The 11,086-nt window shown below is 42.6% G+C and overlaps 1 protein-coding gene across 1 annotated transcript; it reads left to right on the forward strand.

Annotated features, from left to right (window-relative positions):
* Nucleotides 1–4,534: 4,534 nt before the first annotated feature.
* LOC108700662 (protein FAM162A) lies at nucleotides 4,535–9,411 on the forward strand. Its single transcript, XM_018233837.2, has 4 exons — nucleotides 4,535–4,685; nucleotides 6,770–6,875; nucleotides 8,751–8,859; nucleotides 9,185–9,411. The coding sequence occupies exons 1-4, from the start codon at nucleotides 4,535–4,537 to the stop codon at nucleotides 9,275–9,277; spliced, it is 459 nt and encodes a 152-aa protein (XP_018089326.1). The 3' UTR covers nucleotides 9,278–9,411.
* Nucleotides 9,412–11,086: the final 1,675 nt, after the last annotated feature.

Raw genomic sequence — 11,086 nt, forward strand, 5'->3', positions numbered from 1 at the left:
TGACGTCAGTGCGCCTTGATTACTGGCGTGAACAGAGCTGCCGCGTCCATGCGGCTGAAAGATAACGTCACTGCGCAAGAGGAAAAAAACGGCGCAAACTAGCTCTACTTGTTCCTCCCACGGAAGACACTTGTTGCTGGCTAGATCATGGCCACATCAATGCGGCCGTATAACTAGCGTGCAGCCCAGTTCCTTTACAGGTACCTTTGTGAATGCTGCTGTACCAACATGGGAGCACACCGGTCCAAATGCTCCCTAACAACCCAGTAGGACAGCGGGTAGCTCTGCTAACCCTGTAGGTTGTGTGCCTGTGACAGCTCTGCATGTCACGTATGGCCCCTGTTACACAACTGAATACCTGTCAGTTGGTAATGTTGCACCCTAGGATCAGCTCTGCATGACCAATAGGTGTTATCTGTGGAAAAAAAGGATATAAAGCAAAAATAAAATAAAACAAAATAAAATAAAATAGACTGTCCTTAACCTCCTGAGGCAGGACAAAGAACTGAGGAGTGAAGGTGGAGCCAAGTACATATAGCCAGAAGGAGGGGCCATGAGTTAACAGTTTCTGTCCTGCCTCCAGAGGTGAAGGATAACATAACCCACAACGTCTGCACTGACAGGAGGGCCGACTAGAGAAAAACATTATGTATAATCTCTGTAAAGCACTGCAGAAATGTGTTGCCAATATATATACAAATGATAAGCAGATAATATAGTGTGTCCAGATATACGTACAGTATATACTTTATATTTTTTGGAATTCAACTTTATGTTTGGTTCAGATAGCAGATGGCTGTCACAGTCCCCCGATTTGAATATTAAGGAAAATCTATGGGATGATTTGAAGCAGGGTGTTTATGCTCGGCAGCCATCAAATTTAACTGAACTGGAGAGATTTTGTATGGACGAATGGTCAAAAATACCACCATCCAGAATCCAGACACTCATCAAAGGCTATAGGAGGTGTCTAGAGGCTGTTACATTTGCAAAAGGAGGCTCAACTAAGTATTGATGTAATATCTCTGTTGGGGTGCCCACATTTATGCACCTGTCTAATTTTGTTATGATGCATATTTTCTGTTAATCCAATAAACTTTATGTCATTGCTGAAATACTACTGTTTCCATAAGGCATGTTATATATTAAATGGAAGTTGCTACTTTGAAAGCTCAGCCAATGATAGACAAACCTCCAAAGAATTAAGAGGGGTTCCCAATTTTTTTCATGCCTGTATGTGTCAACTGAAAGGGGCTATTTCAAACTTGAAACTAATTACATCTCCTCTCTAGACTGAGCAAATCTATGTCTTATGTTCTTTCACAAAGTCATTGTGTTATAAAGCACTTACCATAAAATACTCTTTCATCTTTCATTATCCTAATAAATGTTTTATTGGAGCCTGCAACCTTTTGTAGTACGGCATTATGCAATTAAAGGGTCATATACTATTGCCACATTCAGTCTGGCATGAATTTTCCCTTATGACTAACCAAAGCAGTCTGTTTTGCATAGTCCAAACTCCAATATCACACCTAACACTCTGTCACTGACCAACAAAGGTCAAAACCAGGTACAAGGGGGGCACCTTCGCTAGGTCCAAGACCCCCTTGGGCCCCGCTGAAGACCTGCCTGCTTCCTGACCCCTGGTCACAAGGAGAGAAGGTCTATGATATGCGGGAGGCAAGGATGCCAGAGGTGGGTTGCAGCTGGGGGATCGAGGATGGGGCGTGGGGATGCTTAAAGCAGAAGCCCCCAGCAAGACTCTGCATCTAGATAGCTACAACAAATTGACTAGTGGAAACATGCACAAAGCTGTGTTAAATAGTGTTTTTTACACAAGGGAGTGTTTCCAGTTGTTCTTTATGCCACAAGCCAATTGCTTGAGTGGAAGCATAACGTGCTGAAACAGGTTTGGATGTATCTGAATATTACTGAGCCAGTGATATTTTTAACAGTACTATATGTTCTTGCTATCATTCCTTTAGCTAATTACACTACTTCACAGTTGTTGAACAGAAATCGGACCATAGGTGGGGAATAAATGAATGCTCTGTGGTACATGAAACAGCTTAATGTTCCTCTAAAAACCTTTTAGGACTCCTTGACAAGCAATTTAGCAAATGCGGTGAGGTAAAGTGGACCCAAAATTGGTACTTTCTCCCATACACGTGTGAATGATGTACACCACAAGGCTCAATTTATGAACAAAGTTCTCGGAACAAGAACAGTTTACAAATGGAAATTGTGGTTTATTTAAACTCAATGCAGTGTTTTTTTTCCTACAATTCCAGTGTCATCTCGGCACATTTGCATAGGAAGCACCAAAGCATGCTCCTATCCTGGACATGGTGCAAGTTAAATTCTACCATGGTCCTTCACAATTTCCATGTGCCAGAAATGATGCCGCCATACATCTCAGATCATATGGAAATTGCATCCAATACAATGATGATTTACAAAACTACAGATGCTACATTTGCATCCATAATGGTGCATTGGTTGCAACTGGGGTGGATGCAACTATGCTAAGGTTTGTATATACTCCCTGTGCTTGTGTGGGTTTCCGCTACGAAAAAAAAAAAAACATACAGTCCGGTTAAAAATATTAATCAAAGTGTTGTGTGATGAGGAGTATAGATAGTAAACTCCATCTGGGTAGCGAATGGTGGATTATCCTTGAAAAGCACAGCAGAATATGTTGGTGCTATATAAGTGATGGATTATACTTTAGTAACGCCTACCTTACCTATAATCTATGCATAAAAGTGGCAGGTGATTTGTAAGTACAGTTACACTGTAAATTAACATGTTTGGTTTCCAGAGCATAAAATATCTCCATAACACAAAGTATCTCCATAACACAAATCATGATGCAGCACTTCTGCCCCTTTGATCTATGACAACTGATTCTCTAACTGGGGGGCCCGGGGCCCACCGGGGCTGCTGTCCAGGGCCCCCCTCCAGACCTCTCAGGGTCGCTGCTGAGCGTGTGCACGCCGATACCTGTGTGTGCACCACCGTACCGCGGTGTGTGCGCTTGTGCGCATGCCCGCTTCGTGCTACAGGCTAAAAACTACACGCAAGCTTCGTTTTACAGGCTAAAAACTACCTGCGCACTTCATTTTACAGGGGGTCGCGGCAGGAAGCACCATGAAAATCACCTAGGGCCCAACGATCGGATCATAATGCATCCGATACGTTATTAATTCCCTATCAATAACATTGGGATCAAGCACAATTTTTACCGGCCAGGCAGTAAAATACAGGCCAGGTGGCAACCTTACATGCAAGTAGAGGCTGTTACTTAAAGGGGAAGGAAACCTAGTCAGCGCAAACCCCCCGCCCCCCTCCCATTTGTTGCCCACCCTCCCTCCTCCCCCCTGGCCTACCCGTCCCGCTGGGCAAATGCCCCTAACTTGTTACTTACCCTTCTGCGCAGGTCCAGTCCAGGGAGTCCACCAACGACATCTTCTTCCACGCGATCTTCTTCCTGCTTTGAACAGCGCATGCGCAGTAGGATCATTTCGCCGGTACGATCTACTGTGCCGTTCACAGCAGGAAGAAGATCGCGTGGAAGAAGATGTCGTCTGTGAAATCCCTGGACTGGACCTGCGCAGAAGGGTAAGTAACAGGTTAGGGGCATCTGCCCAGCGGGATGGGTAGGCCAGGGGGGAGGAGGGAGGGTGGGCAACAAACGGGAGGGGGGGTGGGGGGGTTGCGCCAACTAGGTTTCCTTCCCCTTTAAAGGGATCCTGTCGGAAAACATGTTTTTTTCTAAATGCATCAGTTAATAGTGCTACTCCAGCAGAATTCTGCACTGAAATCCATTTCTCAAAAGAGCAAACAGATTTTTTTATATTCAATTTTGAATGGGGTTAGACATTTTGTCAATTTCCCAGCTGCCCCTGGTCATGTGACTTGTGCCTGCACTTTAGGAGAGAAATGCTTTCTGGCAGGCTGCTGTTTTTCCTTCTCAATGTAACTGAAGGAATCACAGTGGGACATGGGTTTTTACTATTGAGTGTTGTTCTTAGATCTACCAGGCAGCTGTTATCTTGTGTTAGGGAGCTGTTATCTAGTTACCTTCCTATTGTTCTTTTGTTTGGCTGCTGGGGGGGAAACGGGAGGGGGTTGATATCACTCCAACTTGTAGTACAGCAGTAAAGAGTGATTGAAGTTTATCAGAGCACAAGTCACATGACTTGGGGCAGGTGGGAAATTGACAATATGTCTAGCCCCATGTCAGATTTCAAAATTGAATATAAAAAAATCTGTATGCTCTTTTGAGAAATGGATTTCAGTGCAGAATTCTGCTGGAGCACTATTAACTGATGCATTTTGGAAAAAAAAAATTCCCATGACAGTATCCCTTTAAAGGGCAGCTAAAAATGAAACTGAAATTCTGGAGGAAAAAGAGTCTGAATTTTGCACATTGTTATACAGCTTTAGGAGACAATAGGGAAGAGCACCAAGCAAGCACTGTGCACACACAGACTGACCTGTTCACATAATACGGTGTGTTGTGCACACAATGTCTGCCTTTAGTTTAATCAGATATAGATCTCTTGCCAGAGGCCTGCTCAGTGGTGGGAGCAGCACAAGGAAAGCTTTGCAGGGAAGGTTATATTGCCAAGCTGTCAAGAAAATGGCACCCAAGGAAACAAAAACACAGACAAAATCTGGTAAGTACAAGCAAGCTCATTTTCCTTTTATTTTTTTTCACGTAGTTCAAAATGCCATTAGAAGGGTAGTTTTACCTTTTAAGTTAACCTTCAGTTATATTCTGAGAAAATTTGCAATTTGTCTTTATTTTCTAAATGATTTGACTTTTTGTGCAACAGCTCTCCAGTTTGGAATTTTAGCAGCTATCAGATAGCTAGGGTCCAATTTACCCTAGAAACCAGGGAGTGGTCTACATAAGAGACCGGAAGAGGAATAGGAGAATGATAAGCAATACAAAGTAACTGACAATGGGGGTCAGTGACCCCTATTTGTAAGTAGGAAAGAAGCAGGAAAGCAAATAATGCAGAAACTATATAAAAAATATTAAAACAAAGTCAAACTTAAAATCAGTTACAAAAATAACATTCGATTGTTATTGTTTGTGGAGATAGATTGCAACTGTGCATGTCAAAACGTTTTAGTGAAACAGTTGCAGGCCCAAATTCAGAAATACGTTTCCTGTAAATGTGTGTCGAAAAGTGGGGGGTGTCTGAAACATTATACAATCTTCTGTTATGCAGTTAGTAATGCTCTTGTACTGTGATCCCCAACCAGTAGCTTGTGAGCAACATGTTGCTCTCCAACCCCTTGGATGTTGCTCCCAGTGGCCTCAAAGCAGGAGCTTATTTTTGAATTCCATGCTTTTTAGGCAAATTTTAGTTGCATAAAAACCAGATGCACTGCCAAACAGAGTCTTAATGTAGGTTGACAAGCCACATAGGGGCTACCAAATGGCCAATCACAGCACTTATTTGGCACCCCAGGAACATTTTTCATGCTGGTGTTGCTCCCCAACTCCTTTTACTTCTGAATGTTGCTCACGGGTTTTATAGGTTGGGGATCCCTACTTTCTTGTATGTGACATTATTGCTATCTTTGTGTTCCAGAATAAACTGTGCTCTCAAAGATGCTGCCCTCGACTGAGAACAGCTTTAAATTAAAGTCAATCATTATATAAACCAAACGTAATTTTGACCGGAATATATAGAATATAGTAAAAATCATCATCATAATGTAACACCTATTTGGGCTGCATAGCACACAAATAGTTAAACTGTCCAGCTAGCAGTAGAAGCATGGGTTACATGCGACTTCACACAACAGGGTCAGGGCCTTCGCCAAGTGGAAGTGTTCCCTCTATGGTGTAGTGCAACTACATCCCCCAGGCTACTGTGCATACAACAAACAAATTGGGCGCCAGGAGGTTCTTGCAGTAAAAGAGAAACGGTTTATTTAACTATGCACGAGGCAAGTGACCACAGGTTTAGTAGTCACGCAGGAGCTGAGGCAATAGCACATTTCTCACACAGAGCTGCAGGCATTAGGCATTTCTTGCAGAGGAAAGATCTCCATTAGGCATTTGCAGTATTCACACACATTCCCACCTGGAAGTTGTCAGGAAAGCAGCTTCTACCCTACAGTCCCTCTTCACTGAGGTCCCTGACTGGAGGCAACACATAAAGCCTCTGGGAAGCTACTCCCTTACTGCAAATCCTCGTTGGAGCTTCAGCTGCTCTTTCTCTCTCACCTCTCTGCCTTTCTCTCCTAGAGAGACTATGACAAGTCTGCCCTAGTGTCACTATTCCTCATTCACGGGTTTACCTGGTCCCCGACTTCTTCTCCAAAGCACATGGGCCTTTCTGGGCCTAGCTGTGCTCAGGCTCCCCTGAGCACACCCAGCTGGATCACCATCCACAGGCCAAAGAGGAAGTGGCCACTCCCTACACACACTATATAGCAGTGTAGCAGGGGAGTGTCATTCTCTCCTGGCAGATCACTCCAAGAAAAAAGGTGGGGGCCTTAAAGCTGCAGGGCAGATTAACCCATATCCATAGGGGCCCCTACAATAATAACATACATTTGCATGGGATTAAGCATGGTATTAAATATGGTAATTATTTAAGACTATATACATGCATTGTAACCTGTATATATGCATTATAAAACTGTATATATGTATTGTAAAATATAATAATGATATTTAGCCCAATATGTCTTTTCAGTCTAAAGGCTGACATTGGCTGTTTTTCTATTGCCATTTAAGGTCAACATCTATTCAAACATGAAAGAAGACCAACAGACTTTGACAAAAAGATACTTGTCTGGTCTGGGCATTATAAAAAGCAAGAGGATATCCCAGAATTTCTCTCGTAAGTAAATTAGTGTCACATCTGTGGAGAATATGTCAAACAAGTGAAAACTGGTTGAAAAGATGAAGCCCTAGAAGCATGACACACAGCCATGAGTAGGGAGTAGCCGGAGGCATGAAAATCATGACTTCAAGACTAACCCTTTAACATGAAGGAACAAAATAGAAGTTCAGAATAAATTGGAATGATCAATGCATTGTGTCGATGATGGGCAAAAGGACTGGCATTAAAAAAAACAAATGATGACTGTAAACATTAGCATTAGAGGCAATTATTACTGGACCTCAGACCAAATCCTATTTCAGGGGGCCACTTCTGCATATACTTACTCAACTCGGGTTTTACTTTGAGTTCAGAATAGACTTTATGGAGATCTATGTTAAAGGGGAACTCCAAAAAAACCTGAGCTTTTTGAAAAGTAAACACAATTTCAAGCAACTTTACAATACACATCAATTAAAACAAATGCATACTTTTCATGATTTTTAATGGTTTCTGACAGTTCCCTAAGCCTAGCCTGATTTTTAATGGTTTCTGACAGTTCCCTACGCATAGCCCCCTGCTCTCCTGCTGATCTGTCTGACTACTTTAATAAGCTAACTGGCTACTGTGTTACTTTATATCAGCATACGGAACGCATTTTAGGACATCAGGAGAACACATGCTCCTGCGTGCACTCTCCTAACGAAGAAGTATGCAGACTCGCCTCTTATTATATTCAATGATCCCAAGAGGCTGCAGTCACACCTCCGTGCTGCCCACATATGCTGTTGCGATCTCCCCCCACGTGGCTCATTCCTCAGCCCTCCCTCCTCAGCCCTCAGTACAAACACTCTCCATCCTCAGCCCTCCCTCCTCAGCCCTCAGTACAAACACAAAAAGAGGTAGCCGGAGAGCACTTATTTCTTTAGTTTAAAAGATCATTTCTTTATTTTGCAGGCATTTACTGCACAGTGCAGTAAATGCCTGCAAAATAAAGAAATGATCTTTTAAACTAAAGAAATAAGTGCTCTCCGGCTACCTCTTTTTGTATTAGTAACCTTGGCATTCCAACACGGGGATTGCAGCACGTAGAGAAGCACACCCATACGGATGGATACATAAAGGACTCTTGTTATAGTTGAATACCTCAGTACAAACACTCTCCATCCTCAGCCCTCCCTCCTCAGCCCTCAGTACAAACACTCTCCATCCTCAGCCCTCCCTCCTCAGCCCTCAGTACAAACACTCTCCATCCTCAGCCCTTCCTCCTCAGCTCTCAGCCTTCCCGCCTCAGACCTCAGCTCCTAAACCAGGGAGGGAGGGCTGGGGATGTAGAGCGTTTGTACTGAGGGCTAAGGAGGGAGGGCTGAGGACAGAGAGCGTTTGTACTGAGGATCGAGGAGGGAGGGCTGACGGCTGATGCCTGAGGAGGGAAGGCTGAGGAGGAAGAGCTGAAGGCTGAGTAGGGAGGACCGAGGACCCAGAACTGAGGTGCGACTGCAGCCTTTCAGGATGAGTGAGAGAAAAAGCAGCAGGCGATGATGCATTCCTCTTCCTTAGGAGATCTCATGCAGGAGAGCGATTTCCCCTGGCTTCTGTGTTATGTGGGCCTCTTTATCAAATTTCGGTTTGAAAGCCAGAGTTCCCTTTTAAGATGAAATTCAGCTTACATGTTCTGAAAAAAAAAAATCAAACCTACACTCTTGAAGATAATTTTATTGTCTAGACAGGCAAAGCAATAAACTTATTTTAACAGGTCCAAATAATAATAAGATGCTGTTAGGCGCAAAGGAATTTTAACTTTTCCACTCTGAGAAGAACCTGTTTTTTATCCAAAGGCAAATTCAAGGTGCAATGTATACAATAAAATGTACTTTCTTTCTCCTTATGCAGATATGAGGCCCTGTCTGGTGCCAGAAATAAAGTCAGAATTAAGATCTGCTATGCAATGATTGCAGGAACAGTCAAAGGCTGCATTGCAATGGTCATATCTGGGAAAAAAGTAAGTGATTTGATTTTACTTTTGTTCTATTCGAGTTTAAAAAGAAGCCCTCTTTGTGATAATGCTATATCCAGCTGAGAGACCTAGCTGTCATATTAATGTTGGAAAGGGTTATACAGGTATTGCAAATATTAGGGTTGCCTGGAAGTAGGTCCATGTGTGAAAAGGTGTCTAATTTGATTATCCAGCGTAAAACAATGTAAAATGACTCAAATAAATTAGTTAAAGGGATGTGAGTGTGAACATTTTGGTCTGGGTTTCCATAAAAATACTTGGCATACTGTTGGCATCAGATCCATCATTATCCATGTATATGTCTTTGCAGGCTTTTAAAGAAGATAACACACTCCTCCAAAAGAATATTGAAAGAAAGAAACAATGGAGAGAAGAACACTCCACAGAATTCAAATCCCATTGAATCGAATGATACTGATCCAGCTCATTGTCATGTATTGCTAGTGTTTAGAATATGGCCACATTTATTGCATTTTATAGATGCTCATTTTTAACAGAGCACCAGAATCTCAGGAGTTATTGTAAAGTGGTTTCTGTATTTCAGGCAATTATTCAGGTTTTTGGATTGTCACAGTCATTCTTTCTCCGGCATGCTCGGGCGACAGCACATGTTGGTTTTCTATTTGCAGTGGCGGAACTACCAGGGGAGCAGAGGGTGCGAGCGGGCCAGGGCCCGACCCCCTCAGTGCCCCCCAGCAGCGCCGCATGCCACTGAAATCAACCCGGCAGTGCGCCGTACGGAGGGGGGGCGGGGCCTGGCTGCGCTTCACGCACCAGGGCCCGCCCCCCTCTAGGAACGCTGCTGTCTGTTTGGATGTCAAATATGGACAGCAGAGTATAAATGAGGAAACAGAACAGCATACATACATGTATATATTTTTCTGTATTTATATTTTTTTTAGCCAAATAAATATTTTGGAGAAAATAGTTGTTGGTCATACTCAAAGATATTACAGAAGGCTTTCTGTATTTAAATGTAGCACCTTTACATTTTTAGATTTTCTTTAGAGAATATTTTTAATAAATAATAATACTTGTTATTATAATAAATATTTTTCTTTTAAAGTCAGATATAAAACCAGCCAACCCTGAACTAACCAACAGCTGCTGAATCTCAGTCAGCACAGAACTAACTACTTCCTACATAACTCAGGGTGACCAACAGCTAGAATATAAACCTAAACTCGAGTAACCTAGCTACAATGCATGCCAAATACTGCTGAAAGAAAGCAACCCTGCATTCAAGGACATCTACCAAAGCCAGAAGCCCTAAGAACTGCCACTAAGGAAGAGGCATGCTTGCCAATGGCCATAGCAAGACCAGCAGTCACACTTGCCAAGGTGGCAGCCACATGCGGCTCACAAAAAACTTTAGATATCAAAATAGCCATTGCAAAATGCCCCAGAATAACACCTGCACCTTACTAGACAGCATAAGTTTGTCAAAATAAAAATTTCATTCAGACCCCTGTAGAAAGACTGCAATTAAGTGCAAAGAAAGGAGGGAGCTACTATAGTGCCAACCCCCAACTAGTTCTGGAAACACCTCGTATAATGAGACACCTACCAGCTGTATCTACACAGAAGACTCAGGCTCACAAACAAAACCCTTACATATCAAAACTGATATGGCTATTGGCAGACGGGAAAATTAATCACCCAGCGACTAATCTCCTCCACTGTGGGCGACTAAATCTCCCTCCATGGCAATAATATGGGCTTGCTTCCGATTTTCTCGCTTCGGATTTTCGAAGTCGTCCTAAGTTGCCTGTGTAAATGAAGGAGGATAACTACAGCATGAGGTTTACCTGTCATATAAGCTGATGTGCCTAAAATTATTTACTAATAGTGATGAGTGAATCTGTTCTGTTTTGCTTTAGCCAAAAATTTGTGAAACGCATTGAAGTCAATGGGTGGCAAAAAATTTTACGCGCAACAAATCTTTAAGTGCGACCCTTTTCTCTCACTCCAAATGCGACTTTCTTGTCCAAATGCATTAAAGTCAATGGGGTCGTTTTTTTTATGGTGTCTCTGGAACAATTTTGTCTTGGCAACTTTTTTTGGCAGTGACTTTTTAGCCTGCAGATTTTTGCCGCAGTTTCTTAGTTTCGCATGGTGAAAAAATCTGCTCATCACTATTTACGAAGCAGCCTCAGTCTCAGCCTCATATTGTGATATTTATGTCCTATTAATATATTCAGTATATTGTGCG

This window comes from Xenopus laevis, chromosome 8S (genome assembly GCF_017654675.1).
Source record: "Xenopus laevis strain J_2021 chromosome 8S, Xenopus_laevis_v10.1, whole genome shotgun sequence".
Lineage (NCBI taxonomy): Eukaryota > Metazoa > Chordata > Amphibia > Anura > Pipidae > Xenopus > Xenopus laevis.